This window comes from Alligator sinensis, unplaced genomic scaffold (genome assembly GCF_000455745.1).
Source record: "Alligator sinensis unplaced genomic scaffold, ASM45574v1 scaffold468_1, whole genome shotgun sequence".
Classification (NCBI taxonomy): Eukaryota; Metazoa; Chordata; order Crocodylia; family Alligatoridae; genus Alligator; species Alligator sinensis.
In genome coordinates this window covers 1494339-1515375 of record NW_005842087.1, presented here as the reverse complement: position 1 = coordinate 1515375, position 21037 = coordinate 1494339, and the positions used below count along the sequence as shown (strand labels likewise).

At 41.4% G+C, this 21037-nt stretch overlaps 1 protein-coding gene across 2 annotated transcripts in view; it reads left to right on the top strand.

Annotated features, from left to right (window-relative positions):
* PLA2G4A (phospholipase A2 group IVA) overlaps nucleotides 1-21037 on the top strand; it is a 128566-nt gene that overhangs the window by 84065 nt on the left and 23464 nt on the right. The window contains exons 10-14 of one of the 2 annotated variants that reach the window (XM_006023872.3): nucleotides 249-363; nucleotides 8479-8616; nucleotides 8973-9065; nucleotides 13144-13215; nucleotides 15371-15613. In XM_006023872.3, the coding sequence (XP_006023934.1) occupies nucleotides 249-363; nucleotides 8479-8616; nucleotides 8973-9065; nucleotides 13144-13215; nucleotides 15371-15613 (661 nt within the window). The remainder of the gene's footprint in view (nucleotides 1-248; nucleotides 364-8478; nucleotides 8617-8972; nucleotides 9066-13143; nucleotides 13216-15370; nucleotides 15614-21037) is intronic. The other variant, XM_014520083.2, reaches the window with a different exon arrangement.

Genomic DNA, 21037 nt, shown 5'->3' with positions numbered 1-21037 from the left:
CCTGGACTTTATAAGGGCCAGGCCCTGCCTCCTACAGGCAGCTGGCTCTCCTTAGTTGCCCCGGCAACCCGCAGCTGTGCTCAATATGTTCTGCCAGGGCTCTCTCTCCCTGGCAGTTTCTACTCCCTAGGAGCAGGCACTGAGGTGCCCTGCGACACATTGGTACAGGTTATCTCTGTTTTCATTGTTATGCATCTGCGGATTAGTTTAATTTTTCCTTTTGATGTGCCCTATCTTTCTTTATGCAGCGAATGGATACCACCTTGAGCAAAATGAAAGAGAAAGTCAATAATGCTCAGTGTGCTCTGCCCCTCTTTACGTGTCTTCATGTCAAACCAGATGTTTCAGAGCTCATGTTTGCAGGTATTTTTTCATTCATTTTGTTAAATTATTTTGTTTGTGGGGTGAGTGTTTCTTTTTTTCTATTAAAAAAAGTGTCTTTTTTTTTCATAGTGCTTTTTGAGAACATTTATACCCTAAGGATTTAGGTCTGGAATTACTGGCCTCATTACAATGATTACAAAGCAGATTGTTTTAATAATAAGCAGCAATTATATTTTAATTATGTTAACTTTATACAAGTTGGACTTAATGTGATCAGATTTTCAGTCAAAAACAGGGAGTTGTCCTATGTGTGGAAGGGAGACAAGAGAAACCCAGTATAAGATATAATTTAAATCTGGTACCCAGATCCCTCTGTAGCTCTCTTCTTGAAACTTGCTCACTGCACTGGATCTTACATGTAATATTTGTTGGCTAGACAGCACTAGGGAAGTTCCTGCCTTGCACAGCTTGAGTGTAACCCTACTGACCTTGTAGTAGACTAAGAAAACAAGACTGAATTACAAGCTTTGTTGTGGAAGTGCCAAAACCTGCTATTATATACATGTCATTTAGGCATGTAAAGAGAAATAGAATTTAGCCTGTAGTTTCTTTGTGTTCTGTCATCTTGCTGAAGACTAACAAGCCATACTTTAAGTTAATCAAGGTTAGTTTTAGTTTTAGTGTGCACTAAGATCATTTGCTGTAAATTTTAAATTGAATTTTGTCTGCTTTTTGCTTGGTAGAGTTTGTTAGGATTTTTGAGTTTCTCTTTTCAATGGAATGATAATTGAAAGCTTTATCATGCTGGGTTTTTTTTTGGAAAATATATTTCTTATGTGATAAAAAAATTCCAGGTTTTCAAAGAATGGAATGTGAATGCAGAGCCACTCTAATTAAAGCGCTTCCTCCCCCACCCAACTCCTGGAGCATGTGTATAAACGTCAATAAAGATTAAATAGCAGAAACCCTGACAGAGCCAGGTATTGAACCCAGATCTTATGAGTAGGGATGGCTGAATGGTTTTTTGTCAATAATTTTTTGATAGAAAACTAGTGTTTCAGCTAAATGAAAATGAAATAACTGCTTTCCTCAACATGTTTGACTTCTTGAAAACCTGAAAAGTTTCAGTAGACAAATGAAAATATTTTGTTTCTCAGGTAACAAACTGAAATTTTCAGACAAAAAATATCTCATTTTTTGACAATTTCTAATCTGGAATTCATATCAAGTATTTTACAAGCAAGTTCATCACTCCTAAGTATTTTTTTTTAATTAACAGTGCTCTATTTAGGATTTCTGTCTTTATCAACAAAGATCTTAATATGGTCTTAATTCTTTTAATTTGTGTAAGCTTTTTTTCCCCTGTTAGAGTACTAAGATTTTTTTCTCTGTTAAAATTTAGCAACTTGTCTTGACCTGAGGTACAGTAGATGTTGAACAAAAATACTTCCACTTGCTTACTTACTAGGATAAGGATAAATCCTGTCATGTTGCTTCTTGTTGAAGTGCATTAATCAGATAACATTCCTCTCAAAAGTGATGGTGCAAGATTTCATATGACTGCTAATAGTTTTGATGCTTAAGGCTCTTTATGTTCATTCTATTCATAGCATATCTGACCCTGATTGCGCTGGTCATGCCCAGAACTGTAGTAATCATTACTAACTAAACATAATTAATATGATTTATTTCAAGAAGCATTTCGTAGAGGCAGTGTCTTTCTTTTTTTTGTGGGGTAAATACCTTAATATTTACTGAAGTGAAACTTGATAGGCATACCTACTGTGGGAAGGGAGAAGTAGAACTTGGTATCTCAGGGGTTTTAATTGCAGTTTTTGCAAAATGCTTTATGTAAGACAGACTCATTCAGTGATCTTTCCTCCCTTTACAATAGCAAACTAATTAAAAAGTGGTAGTTAACTGTGTTAGTTTGAAGCCAGGAAGAAGGCAGGGTGAAATTGCACTTTATACACTAACTGAATCAGAGCTGTATAAGTTTCCATAAGCAACAGCTCACTTCATACAGCTATGAAAGGATATCCAAAGATCAGGATCTCAACTGGGAGTGATTTAAATACAAAAACAGGGAAAGTGGGGAAGGGAGGAGAGAGGGCAGTGCTGGGAGAGGCAGAGGGCTTAAGAGAACAACTAGTTTAAAAAGTGCCACACTGCCCTGCCTTTTTTAGTATAATTCTGTAATCAAGCTATGAATTCTTACATTAGAGTTGTTATTCTTAACTAGGATGCTATAGCATCCTGGGATGCCATGACAACCTTTGAAGTTTGCCAAGGGGAGAGGGCGGATAAGTGAGATAAGAGCAGGCTCAGGTAAGGAGATAAGTGCAGGCTCTTCCTTTCCAGCTGCTCCTTTCCTCCCTTACCACTCTTCAAGCAGGCACGTACTATGATAAAGAAATAGTTTTTGAAATAAAGCCCTGCTCAGAAGTTACAGAGGGGTGCCTTGAGTCGAAAGAGGTTGAGAACCACTGCATTAGGGCCTCCTCCCCAAAAACACTGAAGTCAGCTGGTAATATTTCCATTGACTTCATAAGGACTTGAATCAAGCCTCTGCTGAGCTTCTGACCCAACTTATTTTGATAAAAGTGTCTGAAAATCAGTGCTTCTAGAAACAGACATCAACCATTATTTTATAATAAAAACATCAATCTATTTCCAGCTGTTGTTTACTTAAACAGGATTTATTCTATGTGATAACACAACAGAATGGAATGGTTTTTGACAATAACCACAGATTTAAGCTTAATTTCCTTGCGAGCATTTTGTTCAGTACAATAAAGAGTACTGCACCAAGTGCATACAATTCGCCATTATGGCTAGGGACAGATATTCAAAAAGCCAGATCCTGAATTGATTCAACCTTTGCAGGTTAGTCTAACCTGCCTAATTTGAATTGGTTTATAACAGTACAGACATTCCCTCTGGACTGAGGCAATGTGGGCACATACCTACAGTTGCTCAGGCTAGTATCCGGAGGGCACTAGAGCATGCCCTTGCCTTCAGGGAAGCTGTGCTGGGAGGAGAAGGGGAGGCATGGCCAGTCTAGGCTGAACTGGCCAGAGAGGGGTTTTATTCCCACCTCCCTGTCCCACCAGTGGGGACCCGAGCCAGTTCTGCTGGGTGTTCATCCCTCGCTCCTGCAGCATTTGGCCACCATGACCCCTGAGGCAGAGGGGGCAGGGAGGAGGTTACTTTCCTCTCTACCCTTGCAGCCCCCGGGGGATGGCAGGTGGGTCTGCCCGCCCGGACCACCACATTTCCTCCCTGTTTGGGGCAAGTGGTGGAATAAGCCACCTGCTGCCTTCTCTGTCAGATGCTGGTGGGAGGGGGAATAACCCCCATTATTGCCCCCCCGGGTGCTGCCAGCTGGTGTCTGGCTGTGTCCCCACCTGGCTGCTACACCTGGAGGGTACAGGGCCCTGGATATACTGTCAGGGAGCACGAGCCCCTTCTCAGCAGGGGGGGGGGTGGGGAGCGGCACACTGTGGCAGGCAGAGCTATGATGGATTGCAAGTGGCAGTACCAAGGCTTGAAGGGGGCCAGAGACCTCGAAGCCCCTCCCCCCCACCCGAGTGCCATGGTCCATAGCAGCTTTCCCCACCCTATAGTGCATGCCTTCCCACCAGGAAGGGGCTCATGATCCAGGAAACCATGACAGGGGCTACTGCCCCTGTCACTGTCAGGTCTTCCTTGCCCCTCCAGTGGCTGTGCTGGGGCAGGGCCACATGCCATGGGCAGGGCCCCTTGAGGGGGCAGAGAGTGGGGTTATTACCCCCTCTGCTCCTGACACACTTCAGTGGGGTCTGCCCACCTTGGCTTCCACCGCTGCTCACTCTGTGCCCGGGGCAAATGGCAGAGTAACCCCCTCTGCTGGATGCTGGAGGAAGGGAGGCAGGAGGGGGCTTATTCTGCTGCTTTCCCAGGGCACAGAGGGAGTGGTGGCAGAAGCCATGGTGGGCAGACCCCATCACAGTGCCCTGGGGGCAGAGGGGGGAATAACTCTGCTCCCTTCCCCCCACCTAAGGGGCCCTGGTTGCAGCATCTGTCCTCCCCCCTTCCCCCATCAGGCTGCTGGAGTGGCGAGGGGGGAGCAACTGTGATGGGGCAGCACCCCCTGTCATGGTTTCCTGGAGTACAAGCTCCTTTCTGGTGGGGGGGGGGGGGGGTTTCATGGGTCGCTGGGGGATGCTTTGAGGGCTCTGGCCCCCTCCAGGCCCTGGTGCTGCTGTGTGCAGTCTGCCGCAGCAAACTCTTCCCACCCCACACCAGGTCCTTCTGCTGAGAAGGGGCTCGTGCTCGCTGACACTATGATAGGGGCTGCTGCCCCCATCAAGGGCCCTGCCCCCTCCTGCTGCAGTGGTGGAGCAGGGGTGTGGCCAGATGCTGGCTGATAGGGCCTCTGGTGGGACATGGATAGGGGTTATTCTCCCTCCCTCCAGCATCCATCTGAGGGACAGGAGGGGGGCTTATTCCGCTGCTTGCCCAGGGTGGGCAGAGCTGACTGTGGTCCCCCAGGGCAGTTGGGGTAGAGGGTAGAATAATCCTCTGCCTCAGAGGTCATGGCAGTCACAGCTGCAGCAGCAGGGGTGGGGGGGCCCCAGAAACCCTGGCTTGGGTCCCTGCCGGTGGGACAGGGAGGGGGGAATTAAACCCCTTTCTGGCCAAACCCCTGCCCCTGCTTGTCCCTGCTTGGCTGGGGAGCAGAGGGGTGGGGCCAGCCCTGGAGTTGGAGCAGAGAGCTAAGCCCAGAAAGCATGCTGGGATGCTGCGGGATTCTGGTTTAAATTAAACCAGGAAGTGGTCTGGGACAAACATTGCACAAACTAGTTTGAGCCAAAACAATTAAGTCTGATACTACATTCAACCAGGTTTATCTCAGACTGGTTTCAGCCAATTTGAAACTGGTTTACGTGCACTGAATGTCTGTTCTGTTACAGGTTTAAATCACTTGTTGATCACTTAAAGTGGTTTATGTGTAATGTCTGTCCCTAGCCTAAAGCTTCGGTCCCTCAGGTCAAAGCTTGTCTCATGTCAGTCTGAGTCCTATCCTGCTAGTCAGACAGCACCTGTCTCCCACTAGGCAGTTGACTAAACCAGAGGTCAGAGTCCCTTAATTACAGGTTAATTTCCCCAGGCTGTGCTTATGAATAAGTAAATTATTTTCTTTGAAGATGCCACATATGACTATATCAGATGGATGTAATTACTTGGTGTTCTGGATGTTCTGCTCCTAAAGCTAGGTTCACCATTAAGATCAAAGTACTAAAATGCATTACCCAGCAACAAGTATCTTGTCTCCTATCCCAATACATATAAAAAAAAATTCTTGGGTAATCCCCCTGCCTTTCCTCTTGCTTGTCATGCCTAATGGAATTATTTTCTGTTATAGAAGAAAGGCTGCTCCCCGGGTCCCTGAGTGAGCCCTAGCTTCTTTGGCCAGTGGATCTCTCTTGAACCCAGCTGATCCCCAGTTCTGTTTTTCAAACCCTAAGCAGGGACCCCCTTGGCCTTATCAATGTCTCAGGGCACTGGTGATCTTAAGGGTTATTTGTGGCCGCCTCCTGCCCCTACAGACACATCCGTGCTTCGCAGATGTCATTCTCACCAGTTACTTTCTTATATAGGCTTAGCCTTCTTAACCTTAGCCTACATGTTACTCTGGCTGTCTACTGGTAACCCAGGCCCACTGACACTGGCATTGCCTTTCAGTCCTAGCCTCTTGTCAGCCTCAGGCTGCCTGTGTTGCCCCTTCTGGGATCAGGCCCCAGCCCTCTCAGTCGCAAGCCACCTGCACTGCTACCTACTGTCAAGTTCAGGCCCTGGCCTTCTTGGTCTTAGCCTGCTTCTGTCTTGCATCCTTCCCCTGGCAGAGGTCAAAACATAGTGTACCACTCAGGCACCCCTGCATCCGTTTTCTCTCTCCAGCCTCCAGTATAAACTAGAACAAGAATCCAAGCAACTACTTCAAAATCAAACACTTCCCATCTGGGTCAAGTCTGGGCAGAGGGGGGTCCCCACTACTGTCAAGTCACCTTTGCTAGCTCTACAATAGGCACTTGCAGGCATTATGGGCCCCTGGCTGCCTACTCCCCTGCAGCTAGCCCATAATGTGTGGTTTTCCACCACCTGTGCACACCTCTGCTGCAGCTTCTCCTTTAAAGTAACAGGAGCCCCTTGCTCTCTGTTACAGGTATCATTTTCATTTTCATTTTAACCAGACTCTTGAATTTTACCAGCAACTGATACTAAGCTTGATATCTTATGACTCCCTGGAATATTTCAAGCAGCTTTTTCTTTTAGTTTCTCATCTGTCCTTTTTAGTTTTATAAAACACCTCAAGTCAATTATTGTTGAAAAGAATAGGTAGGAGCTAAGACATCATAATTTTATTTGTGTTGTTATTGTTATAGTTTCTTTTGCTAATCATTGTTGTAGAATTAGCATCTGGGATAAGAGGTCTTTCTGGTGGCTATGAAGTAGTATTTCCAAAAGTGTCTTCATTTAATATTTAAACAAACTCTGCCTTATTTCTAGAATTACAAAGAGTCTGACAAGAACAATTATTATAATAAGAGTTGTATTCCTAATAGGAAAATTATATCCCCTTTGATTCTATGTTCAGTGATGCCCATTCCTTGATACATGGCTGCTGCTGAATCTAATTAAATTTAGGAACTAGTTTGTCTAATCATCCCATTGTTTATTGAAAGTCAATGGAATTTAGGAGAATCAGTGCACGAGATGCTTTTGAAAATAGGGATTAGATGCTTAAGTAATGTAGTTGCTTCTGAAAATGTAGTTGCTTTTGAAAATTTTACTCTGTACCTTAACTGTGTTGTATACAGTCCATAATATTTTTTTAGATGTAAACTTTAGAAAGACAAACAAAATTGTACATACATTTAAAATATCTGCATCACTTGATATTATCTTGCCTGTTTATCCTATAGTTTATTCCATGCCTTAGTTTTTTGGGGGGGATTCAGATTTCATTACCTGGGATTTCTTCAGAGCTTTAGGTAATGTTAAACAATTTCACTGATAGTCATTTGTCACCATACACCCATTGTCAGGGAGATTATAAAAAAGATTCATAGATTGTAGAGTCAGAAGGGACCACGAAGGATCATTGTGTCCGACCCCCTGCCCCTGGCAGGAAAGAGCACTGAGGTCATACGACCTCAGCCAGCTGTCTATCTAGCCTCCTCTTGAAGACTTCCAAGTTAGGTGAGAGTACCACCTCCCTTGGCAGCCCGTTCCAGATTCTGGCCACCCTTACTGAAAAAAAATAGGTCCTGATGTCTAACCTGCATCTACTCTCCACTAGTTTGTACCCATTATTCCTAGTTACTCCTAGGGGTGCCCTGGTAAATAGCACATTTCCAATTCTCTATTGTCCTCCCTTGATAAATTGATAGGTGGCTACAAGGTCACCCCTTAGCCGTCTCTCGTGAAGGCTGAAGAGCTCCAGATCTCTCAACCTGTCCTCGTAGGGTCTTTCACGGAGACCACTAATCATATGAGTGGCCCTCCTCTGAACCCTTTCCAGATTCTCCTCATCCCTCTTGAAGTGCGGCACCCAAAACTGGACACAGTACTCCAGCTGTGGCCTGACCAATGCCGCAAAGAGGAAAATAACTTACAATTTAAAATACAGTGGTCACGTGTTGGTGCCTCAACATATTGGTGATTCATGCTGACAAATCCAGATGTAATGCATCCTGTTTCTAATCCATGTTTGCTACGGTTTTATTCCTTGGTTTGTTTGCTTTTTTCTGCCTCAATTTGTTTTCACCAAGCTTTTGTTGTGGCAGAGGGGGCTTTTTTCCTTAACTGTGGTATTGAGTCATCTCCCATTGAAGTCAAAGGAAGTTTTGACCTTTGTCAAGTTACCCTCTTTGTAACTTGAATGACTTCCACAGTTTTTGGGGATACTTGCAGTAAATGAATCCTGGAGACATTCTTTTACTAATCACTCCATCACTTTTTCCCATCTGAAAAAGTGACTGTCTTCCAAAATATTTCCTTTCAGAGAATTGTTCCAATTGTTTTTGTTTCCATATTAATTTCTTTATTCATTCTGTATTTCTTTTTAGGGGGCAAACTTTAACTTATTGTCTTCTTTACCATGTACAGATTGGGTGGAATTCAGTCCTTATGAGATTGGTATGGCAAAGTATGGCACATTTATGCCTCCTGATACATTTGGAAGTAAATTTTTTATGGGGACAGTGGTGAAAAAATATAAAGAAAATCCTTTGCATTTCTTAATGGGTGAGTGATGGAAAACAAATGATTAAATACTAAATGAAATCTTGGTGTCCTATAACTTTGCTGTCTAGTGCTTTTAGATGTTGGTATTTCTAGAACTACAAAGTCTGACAAAAACATTTCTACAATAAAGGTTGTATTCCTAATAGGAAAATGGCACCCCCCTTGATTCTGTTTTCAGTGACTCCCAATACCTGATACATGGCCACTGCTGAACCTACTTAAATTTAGACATTAGTCTGTCTAATAATCCCATTGTTTATGCTATTCAGAGAAATTTTATGAAAATAATTATTTATATAATTGTAGGTCTGTGTTGGTCTCCAATTTCTTAATTTCTTTATTTTCCTCCTTTTCAGGTGTCTGGGGCAGTGCATTTTCCATATTATTTAACAGGGTACTTGGAGTTTCCAATTCTCAAAATACAGGCCCCACCATGGAGGAAGAATTAGGTAATGTGAAAAAACAATTAAAATATGTCGACAAGCAAAACAATTGATATTATGATTCTAACGAACTGATAACTTCAACATTGCTATTGCTGTTACTGTTTGTGGGAATATGATACTGTGCAATTAACTTTCTCTTGTATATGAAAAAAGCAGGGAAATGTATTGCTATGAAAGGACTTGGAGAACCGGGGAAGAGAATTAGCAAAAGTCCATTTTACTTATTTTAGCCTGAATTATACCCCAATACCTACTTCTAACCAATGTCAAGACTATTGGGAAAGGGATAAAGTGTGTGTACTTTAAACGAACAAACACACAAAGCCATATGACTGTATAAATACACATCTAAAAAATTCTTTCAAGATTTAACATGCTCAACTTAAATCAAAGGCTGACAGGCTAGCCTTATGTTAACAAATCTCTTGTGTCAGGAGGGACTTGTATAGTTAAAAATTTAAAGTACAAAAAACTCTGTTTTATTTGATAGTAAGGTTTAATTCTACTTTGTTTTGATTCTCCATGTGCCTCCTTCCTTTCCGCTATCACCTACTGCTAGATAATGTGCCATTATTTGCATTTGCATTTGAGTGGTGAAATAACCAGAGTTTACTATAAACTTTTTCATTACTTGGTTGCCAGTTCCATTCCATGTCAGGTTCACCTGGATGATGGCATATATGAAATAAGTTTAGCTGTTCATTTCTTAATGAGAATGTGGAAACTTGGTTGCAATAGTGTACATTTTTCCCAAATTTTAGGATTTTTATTTTAGTACTTTTGATAATGGAATGAGTTTTACTTTGCATCCAAAAATTTGGATTAAGTGCACACACAAAAGTATTTAAACAAATAAATAAATTGGACTAATGAATGGTCCTTGTAATAATTTGAGAAGAAATGAGGGCTGAATGGGAGTAAAAGCTCGACTGTCCCCTTTCCCTGAAGTCATACATATTGCTTATACAACATAGGGAAGTTAGCTCTTCTGCATTCCTCCAGGTCTGTGGATATACTAAAGAAATCAGTCTCTATGGTTCTATGGTGTATATTATGTGAGCAATAATACCTGCTTTTGGGGGAGGGGATTCATCCTACACTTAATACAGAAATCTGTCTATTGGAGGATTTTTAAGTTATTGAACCTTAGGAATTTAGGCTCTGTCCAGCAAAATACTTCAGGACAGGCTTATTTTTACGTACAAGAGTCTCTACTGAAATCAATAGGATTGCAAATGAATTTACAATTATATGTGTTCTTCTTAAGGACTTTGTTGGAACAGGACTTATTTGCGCTCTTCTTTAATATATGTTTCCTGAATTATGGTAGTAAGAGGACAAACTATCTCAGTTTAATTTTTTTGTATATGAAAATGTCTCTCCCTTCACTTTTTATTAGAAAACAAACTTATTTTTGATTTAAGGTGTTTCATTTTCATTAGAATTTTACAGAAATACAAAATCCCTCAAAGGGACAGTTTATCCTGGAAGGACTGACAAACTACCATATGCTTGCACAAGCATAAAAGTAACTGGTGAAGTCCTGGTCCTATAGATTTTTAATGGACTGTAACGTAAACAGGTCTTTGTCTGAAAATTATAAACTATCTTTAAAAGTTAAATATTCTGTTTCTTGTGGGTGGTTCTTTAAAACAAAAATAGGGAACATCCAACATCACATTTTTGGAATCTAATAGTTGCCTTTTTAGGTCGTTAATTTTTATTCTGACTTATATTCTTTGTCATCCCCCAGGAATTTGTACACTTTTGTCTTTATTGCATACTTGTGCATTGACGATAGATTGGGTAGTGTCTTGAGGATCTATTGAATTAAAATATCTAAGGGAAACTATGCAAAGATAAAAGCTTTTGTAGCTGTACTCTCTTTTTGTAGTCTAATTGGCCTATACCTATAAGTCTGTATGGATATAGCCCCTATAAATATCAAAATAGAAGCATAATTATTGGCTTCCACTTATAATACATTGAGGCAAAAATTCATCATATTAACTTGTACCTCAATCATATTGTCTGTTTTGAGCTAGCAGATTTATCAGCAGTGACAGTAATACTTGTCTACGGCTAATTTATGTTTGGTTGGATGGTAGCTTGATAGAAAAAAACCCCTTCTAAAATAAGAATTCACTGTCTAGGATTAATTCTTGCATTGCCTTTCTGTGTTAAAAGGGTGTTTTGTGATGAATTTGTAGATTTTTTTTTAAAGATAAAACCAGTGTTCATGATATCTATTCTATTTTATGCGAAACTGGTTTGAAAAGATCCTTATTCACCTTCAATAACTTAATGCTTGTCTTCAAATTCCTAGTGGAGGCCATTAGCAACGTAAATTAACTCAGGGAGACATGGGAGAGTATAATGGTGGCATTTGCAAAAGACCCTGGAGGAGTTGGACACTAGTTCCTATTCACTAAACTGCAATAGTATTTTGTATCTAATTTCCTTAGGCTGCTTTTAAAATCCCAGCTGAACTCCTAACATCTAAACTGAGGATATGAAAAGACTGTGAACTTAGCGAGTTTGTTTCTTGCAACACATTGCCCACGTTTTTAATTGAGAATGAGCTTCCAATATTGGGTTGCTTTTAAAACTAGTTTCTTTTAATTCAGCTAAAGCACAATAAAAGACAATGAAAAAGGAGAAGCCATGTTGTTGCACAAGCAACTTCTCTTGATTATTTTAAATATATTTGAATACTTTAAATGTAGAAGCAGGAAGACTTAAAGAAAACAATGTTGCCTAGCTAAGCTACACTGTGGTTTCAGACACATGGATTATCTTTACTATATATACCAACAGTGGAACTTTTAAATGTTTTTTTAACGCTCTGGAAATCTTCCAATTAGCCATACATTTAACGATTTCAACCTGAATTTTATCTAAAATCATCACAAAGATGCTATTGTAATAGAGGGTAGATTTTGGGTAAATAATTCTCTTGAAATTTGCTTCTCTCTCTCTCTCTCTCTCTCTCTCTCTGAATGGAACAAAATATAAAATGGCTGCATTTCAACCAATGTTAAGTATTTGGCCATACTGCTTTCTTTTTTTCTCTAAAAATACTTGCATAAAGTTGCCTTTAGGTGGACGACAACATAATTTATTTTATTATTTTGCTAGCTGCCATAAGGAAATCAACTCTGGTACGTGCAGGTGTAACTTACAATGAATGTTGGGTAAAGTTACATGTTACACTTAGATCACACTAGTTTTGTGGAATATTAAGTGATGTTAAAGTTAGAATGTACTGTGAGCAGTTGCACGTAACTTCACCATTGGTGAGAAATACACATGCTTGTATCAGAGCTACTTAAAAATCAAACTCATTATTTCAGAGAATTTTCTGTCTTGAAAGGGGAGCCTACTGGTTAAAGCGTGAATATTGTTAAAAAGGACAAAACATTCTATATCTAAAAGTGGTGAATTTAATAAAAATGGGGAGAGTGTTAAATCAAAGGCTTCATCCTGCACCATTGAAGTCGATGGAAATTTTGCTTTTGGCCTGAGAGGAGCATAAACTGCCAGAGGAATTCTAAGTCCAATTTACTAGTCATATTGGCAAAAAATATAATGGGTCATCATTTTTAGATGTTTTCCATTTGAAATGAATGAATAGATCCCAAACACAGTTCTATCAACTATGTCCAATAATACATTAAGACAGTGGGGACCAACCTTTTTGGTAAGTGCGCTACAAATTAACTCCGCACCCTTCCCAATTGCCACCCCAATCCCCTTCTGTTGCCTTATCTGCTGCAATTTTTTCTGCCCTCTGCTCCCTGCCCCATCTTCTGCTTTGCTTTATGCTTTTTTTCCATATCTGCCACTGTGCTGCTTGTTTCTTTTCCGATCTCCCATGTGTGATGCACAGAGGCCGGCTGTACCACTTGTGGCATGTGTTGCAGGTTGGCCACCCCTGCATTAAGATATTTTAAGTGCCTTGTTAATTTTCCCATCCTATCACAAGCACTGTATGATGATACACCTTGAATTATTTTGAAATGTTAGGTAATTTTTAATGACAATTCAACAGTTGACGATAATGTGGGTTTTCTTTCAACAGAAAATATTAGGCTAAAACATCTTGTGGGCAGTGATAGTTCAGACAGTGAAGATGAATCACAGAAACCAAAGGGTAAGGAAAAACAGATCCTAATGCATACTTTCCTTACTATGCATGCTTGTCTTACCCTATGCATAGTGTAAGCTTTCCTTTCTAAAGAAAGATGATTGTTATGACAAGAATAAGTGTTCAGAGCATGTGTTCCTATCATATTATGTATATACCCCCAAATGGGCTAAATCTTGCTTGTCTTGCTTACATGTCCCTTTATAGTTGTGCTCCACCTGTAGCCAGTGATAAAATTACTGCTTGAGGCAACAGTCCTCAAAAAGCCTATCCCTTGACTTTAGCTCTATGTGATAGAGACACTGAATGAGAAATTTCACAGAGGCCTTTTATTTGTCATCAGCCTTGATAAATAAATAATCATCTCTTAAAAACTCATGCCTTGCTTAATATCAGCCCTGGAAGCGAGAGGTATTGTTTCAATGCTCTTCATAGAGGTCTGTACTATGATATATGCCTGGAAAATAAGAGTTCTTGAGCTAGTAATAGCATAGGCTATGTCCAGTTGAGTGTGGACATTTGTTTTATTGGGGACAACTAGCAGTGGAACATCTTATGCCACTGCTAGTTGCCCCTGGGGAATGCCCGTGTCATGAGCCCTCTGTCATGCAGCAGGTTACCCTGGGTTGGGTATGGGAGGTTGGGGCGAATAACTGTGCAGGCCCCAGGAGCCTAACCTGGGGTCCTGAGGGCTGAAGAAGCTGCAGCCACATTGGTCCTGTAGCTGGAAGCTTGGCCAGCAGCTGGAGTGCAGCTTCGGCTAGCCAGGCTCCAGTTTTGGGTGGCATGTGCTGCCACCAGGTGCACTGCCCTGCTTTTATTCTGTATGGGGTTTTTGACCCCAAGAGATCCCAACTTAATGGTCATATTCAGGTGAGCATGGTCATGTGGTATGTGATTCTGCAGACCTATCTGCAGTGCCACACACTGCACATCGAGGTGCAGAAATCCCAGGGTCAAAAAAACCTCTCATGTTGCAAGGTAGCAGTGTGGGATATGACTGAATGTGTAGTGTATGGCACTGCAGACTGGTGTGCGGCATCGCATACTGCACAGCCGCACTCATCTTGATGCGGCGATAAAGTCTTTTGCCAGCAAGCTAAATTTGATGAACCAATTTGTTCACAGGCACCTTTAATTTATTGGCAGCACAACCAGGAATCCGTGCCCATTGTTTTGAGTACTGCAATGTAGTTCCTTTCTTTTGGTTGAAGGAGGAAAAATCCCCTTTAAAATGATGCCTATCAAATAACTCTTTATTTCCCTTCATAACATGAGAGGGAGAAAGAGCAATTTGTTCTTGTTATTGTTAATTTGCGTATTTCCTCTGTATGAGGAAAGTGTTATGATGACCACTAGAAACCCATTTTCCTGCACAGTTTGCAGTTCATCCAGTGAAAAATACCTCATTATTTGTAATGACCTAGGTAGCTTAAATAGTTTGATTTGTGATATTGAGCACTGAGGTCCCTTCCAACCCTAACTTTCTATGATTCTATGGTGCTATAGTACCATCAGGGAAGCATACAGTTGCTCCAGAGCAGGGATTCCTTCAGTTCTTCATAAATGTTTTACATCAAGGGTATTACAGAGCTAGTCTGTGGGCCAGACATGGCCTGCAGAGCCCTATCATCTGACCTGTGCCTGTGAGTCTCAGACTGGCCCACTGGACGCAGCATGCACTGGCCCTGGCCCCACGTGCTGCACGCAGTGTACAGAGCCCATCTGGCATGTGCTACACATGGAGTTGGGGCTGGAGCTGCCATGTGCTGTGTGCAGTGCATGGGCTCAGTCTGGAGCACAAGATGCATGAGATGCCTTCACATCACTAGCCCTACACACTGGATCCTAGGCTGGTTTGAATCAGGCCCACAGACCAGCCTTGAATGCCAGATCTAGTGCATAGGGCTGGGCTAGTACAGGGGCTACGTGCAGCATGTACCCTGGACCAGCCCACACATGCTGCATGCAGAATGCAGCAGCCCCAGCCCAATCCAGCTCTGTGGGGCAGAATGAGTTTGACATCCCTGCTTTTCATAGACCCTATTTTCAGTTTAGGCATTGGACTCCAGAGAGGCTTTTTTCAGTTTTACTAGAGTGTGGTCTCTGTGACTTCATTTGATAGCTTTGCATGTTAATGGTGGTCCTTCTTAACATACAGGTACTGAAAATCCTGATGCTAACAAAGAACATGAAAATAGCTGTCAAGAGAGCTGGAAGCAGCGCATGTTCAGGGCCTTAGTGGGAGATAGTACCCTTTTCAACACCAGGGAAGGGCGTGCTGGGAAAGTGCACAACTTCATGCTGGGCTTGAACCTCAATTCCAGCTACCCACTATCCCCTCTGGCAGACTTTATGACTCAGGAATCTGTGGATGAAGATGAAGTAGACATGGCTGTTGCAGGTTAGTTCATTAAAATGTCCATACACTACGTATCAATTCATGAAAGTATAAACTATGAGCTGCTATGAACTGAACAGTCTCTTTTCTTTAATTAGAAGAAGGAGGTTATATTCATTTATCACTATAGAACTGTTAATGCTAGATGTCACTTAAACTCAAGTAGCAGGGGGATTCTAATGTGTATTTGTTAAAGTAACTATCCTTTTGAGTGATGATATAGTGATTATTGTATGCATTCCACTTTCTAAATATTTCTATCAGTCCAGAGGTGTTTATAACACTGTAATCTTAATATTTACACTGGTTCTAAAACAGACAGGAAGGTGGATAATAGATTTGTGGAAGGAAATAACATTGGATGAAGGAACATAGGCAGTTTTTTAAATGAGCCATCAAAACCCTAGATCTTTATTTTGACTGGGAATAGAAATCCAGGGTTGCAGAGGGAGCCTGTTCTGTTTCAGACAGCAACTTCTGAGGGTAGATTACCTGGAAATTCCCTAGCTAAATGTTTGTTACCTTTGACATGTTTTTGCACTATTTATTCATGCCTTCTCCTGGTAACACTACAGAGCATAGTGCTTACAACTGTGGAAAGTTCTAGCATTGTGTCCAACAGCATTAACAGAGCGTGGCTTTAACGGCGTTTATAGATAGACATGCTCTGGGAGGTGGGGATGGGTGCTTTAATTAGTAAGCCACTTTAATTAGAAGTGCCTGAGCATCATGTGTATCAGCATCCCCACCCTGAAAAATGGCGGTCAGGTGCTTTGAACTAAAGCTCATCGAACCAGCTTTAGTTCAATGCGCCCCACCACCTTTTTTTCAGCACAGGGACACTGATACATGTGACACTCAAGGCTGCTAAAGCATGTTAATTTCAGTGCTCTAGCAGACTCGATTGATCAAATCCGTTCTGACACGCTGAATTTACAGCATGTTGGAGTAGTTTCCCTGCATGTCTATAGGAGACCAACATTATTTTAAGCACTTGATGGATGAATTATTCAGCTCAGATCCCCACTAGCTAGAAGCTGCCCTCACACCCTAGCCAGGGAGCAGGAAGGGGGCTGGGAAAAATGGCAGCAGCACCTGGCCCCAATGAGGATGCCACCAAACCCCTCTGCTGTGAAGGCACCCAGCCCGTGCTGAACTGGGCTGGGGCTGTTCTGGCCTGTTGCTTATAAGGGTTGCCAGCTCCTGATCTATTCTCATTTATGAGTAGCATCCTTCCTACTTGGGAATCTTATAGTTTGTTTGTCCCAGTTAAGAGCAGCCCTTGTTAAGGTGTGGACCTGGAGCTGCTTTCAGTCTAGATGAACAACCTGTAATATTCTCTCTCAGTATCGGACTGCTTTCCAGAGCTCACCAGGGCTGCCCAGAGCACGTGCTCTCAGCTTTCTTTTGCAACTGGTCAATGTGTTATAGGATCAAAGCCATGGCCCGGCCTTTTCCTCTGTCCCTTTTGATCCTTGTAAGTTAGTGTGCACTCCCAAAGTGAGGGAATAATCATATAATTTCCTCTAGTGCAGCAGCTGCTATTTGGTTTGGCTTTTTGTGGGTTAAACAACGAGGTAAAAACAAACAAAAAAACAAAAACAAAAAAATACACAATTCTCCCTCATCTTTATCTCAGTCCCCATGCATAGATGGAAAAAATCAGGTGTTTTTTACCAAGTTATTTGCTTTAGTAAATCACATGGCTTCTTACAGTGCATGTTCTAGTGGTCAGTTTTAAACATCTTGCCATTTAATGCCAGCAGATATGCTCTCTATCCTTGGGGTATTGCATGATCTACAAGCAGATTCTCAGTACATCTCACCTAGTTAGACAAGTGATACTGCTTACCCTGTGATCAAGTGTATGAGTTAGCTTCTGCCAGATCCTGAGATAGTTAACTAATAGAAATTAAAAAAAAAAAAATATATATATTGGCTCTTTTTTATTTGCTTTGTTTTCTGAGCTTTAAAGATGAACATAGGCTACAGTTTCAAACTTCTCTCTTGAAACAGAAGTGCTGCCATTTAAAAAAAAAAAAATAGCTGGGTTGTTTTTTTTTGTTGTCCTTTTTAAAAATCTAAGATTGAAATCATCATATTATCACAGGAACTGGGCCTTCAAAATACAAACAAACAAACAAACAAACAAACAAACCCCCACATTAATCGCAAGATTAGTGATAGTACTCAGAACTGGAAATACTGGAGCCAAAATACTCATTTGGTTCGTTCACTTCCTGCCTTCTTAGTTTACATTGAGCAATAGTGTTTAACTTTATCAGCTATTCCTCTTGATGATATCACACACTATATTGCAGATCGTATAAATGGTGACATCATTGATTTCTCATCTTGTGATATCAAGGAATTGTTCTCCTTTAGTAGTTTAGAATTTTGAAATAGAATAAAAGGTGAAGAAAAAAAAATATATATCTTAAGTAATTTCCTGACAAACTACCTTTTCCACCATCTAGCAAAAAACTTTAAAGGATTTTTATCAATTTTATTGTGAAAACAAAGTTTACATTTTAAAAAATAAAGAAAGAAAAAGGCTCCTAAACCCTGGTGAGAAGATCCGTTTTCACATTTTCAAACATTCCAGTGAAAACACAGAGATGTGTCAGGGGTCGGGGTGGGGAGGGGGGAAAATGTACCCCACAGTATTGAAAATCAGAGTGATTACATAAAAGAACCAGACTGAAATAGAAAGAAAATAAAAACAAAATCGAGTTTCATTTTCATTTTCCACCCTATAAGAAACATATAAAATGTGTAGGTGTTTTTTGAATTTCTTTCACTTCTAACAGTCAAAGTGCTAATAAAATATAGTGTTACCCAGTTTCTTTGATTTTAAAATGATATTAACCCTTTACTAGAGTTTAGGGAATATTGTTTTGGTCTCAAGTTTAATTATAAATAGTAGATTTTCACAACCTTAATCAAGAATAAATTAATTGGAGTGACAGAAGTTCTGTATCAGCCGTGCATACTGCTTTGAAAGCTGGTATTCCTTCTTGAAATCAGTGTAAGAAATTGAAAATTTAATGCATCATTCACTAGAGTCTGTTAGAACATTCTTGGGTAAATAAAGAGAGTAAAATAAAATACTTGATTTGGGGATTACTGCGCAAAATTTTCCTTATGAAACGTGAAGTGCAAGAGGAAATCTATTTTAGGAACTATGAATCCATTTTAATGAGTTTCCATTACATAAAAACACTTTTCTCTCTGACCACTTACCCTGTCATCTGTATACAATAAGGGTTGTGTAACTGGAGTTGAATTGGTGCATGTTGTAATTGAAACAAATAGCCTGAGTGCTTTGAGTGATAACGTTCAGTATTCCTTGGATTATACTGCCCTCTGCAGACAAAAGTGACAGTTTTAAATTGTCATATCAAATTACTTAATTTTGGGAGCAAGCTAAGACATTTGGCTGGAGGTTAGTTGTTGCAACAACCTACACTTCAAAGAAAAGGAAGCATTCACGCCATCTTTGGAAATATCTTTAAGATGTGAGGGGGAAAGTTCTCTCTCTAGTGGGATGGTTTAACAGTACTCGGAGAATCTGCTGGAGATGAAAGGACGTAGAGAAATTGTTCAGGCACACACAAGCTGAACAGTAAGCAGAGACCAGTGGCTCTGGAATAAGTAGTTCAGGTGTGGGACTGACTTGAAGAGGGCTTTTTTTCTATGCTAGTGATTTGGGGTGGCTGATTGGTGTTTGCCTCACGCAGGGGTGGGCAATTATTTGGGTTGGAGAGCCACTTAGGGACTTTTGATGAGCTGTCACAAGCTGGGTCAGCATCCCCGTCCCCCCCTACATCCTCCTCCTGCACTGTGTGATGCTGGAAAGGGAGTCCAGCTGGCACTTTGCCCCAGCCCTGCTGTGTCCAGGGACAGTGGGATCAACTGCACATGCCCCAGCCTGGAATGCCCCTTGCACCTTATCTAGGTGGGGAAGAAGGACTATGGGGAGTAAATAAGATGAGTTGGAAGCTGCATACTATGAGAAAAAAAAAAAACAAAACAACTATCTGATTGGCATTACAGAGACCTGGTGGGGCAGCTCTCATGACTGGAATGTCAACATGGAGGGTTACACTCTGTTTTGGAAGGACAGGGTTGGGAGAAAAGGTGGTGGAATTGCCTTGTATGTCAGAAACACATACACCTGTTGCCTGGTTCAGGAGGAAGAAGACAGCAAAGCCGATTGCATTTGGATTAAGATGAAAAGTGAAAGTTGTGGCACTTACATAATGGTGGGAGCTTTTAATAGGTCACCTGATCAGAAAGAGGAGGTGGATGAGATAGATTTGTCAACTGCTTGAAGAGTATCTGAAAGCTATGGGATGGTACTGATGGGAGACTTCAATTTTCCAGATAGCTGCTGGAGGAACAATACAGCTACATATAAAATGCCAAGCCTGTTCCTAACTTGTGTGGAGGACAACTTTCTGTTCCAGGAAATGGAGGATACAGCTAGGGAATCATGCATCTTGGACCTTGTCCTGACCAACATGAAACAAATGGTGGAGGATGTGAAGGTGATGGGTAACTTTGGAGGAAGTGATCATGGTACAATAGATTTTCAGATCCTGAGACAGGGAAAGCATGAGGACAGCAAAAATAGAACACTAGATTTCAACGAGGTGGATTTCATCTGACTCAAAGAGCTAATGGGTATTGTGTTATGGGAAGAGAAAATGAAAGGTAAAGGTGCCCAGGAGGGCTGGGAGCTTCTAAGGGGCATAGTGTTGGAAGCCTGACAAGAAATGGTCCAAACATGATGGAAGCACAAGAAGACTGGCAAGAGACCTATGTGGCTGCATAAGGATCTTCTAAAAATGTCTCAAATGCAAGAGGAAAGCATACATGCAATGGAAAAAATGAGCAGATCACTAAGGAAGCATACCAGAAAATATCCAGAACCTGCAGGGACAAAAAATCAGGAAGGCAAAGATAAAGAACAAGCTGCAACTAGCAAAGGAGGTTAAAGGCAACAAATAAGTAGATTGCCCAGAAAAAAAGGACTGAGGAAGCTGTAGGTCCTCTGTTACCAGATTTGCTCATCCCTTTGGGATTCACTCATTTATTAGAGTTACATTTCTGAGGTCTCTGTAATTCTATTAATGTACTGCTTATGTCACTTGGGTTTCTATACGGAGCTCCATCTGCAAGTCCTCACCCCCAGTGGAGCTACCTTACAGGGCTTAGTTTCAATGAAGCTGGGTTCCTCCAGCTCCCGAATCAGTTGAACTGACACACACACACACACACACACACACACACACACATCTGAGCAGGCAGGGTTACTCAGTATTTCCAGGCTGATACCCTCATGGGCCCTAGACTCAGCACAGAACAGAGCACGTCTGAGCTGGCAGGGTCAATCAGCAGTTCTAAGCTGACACCCTCATGAGC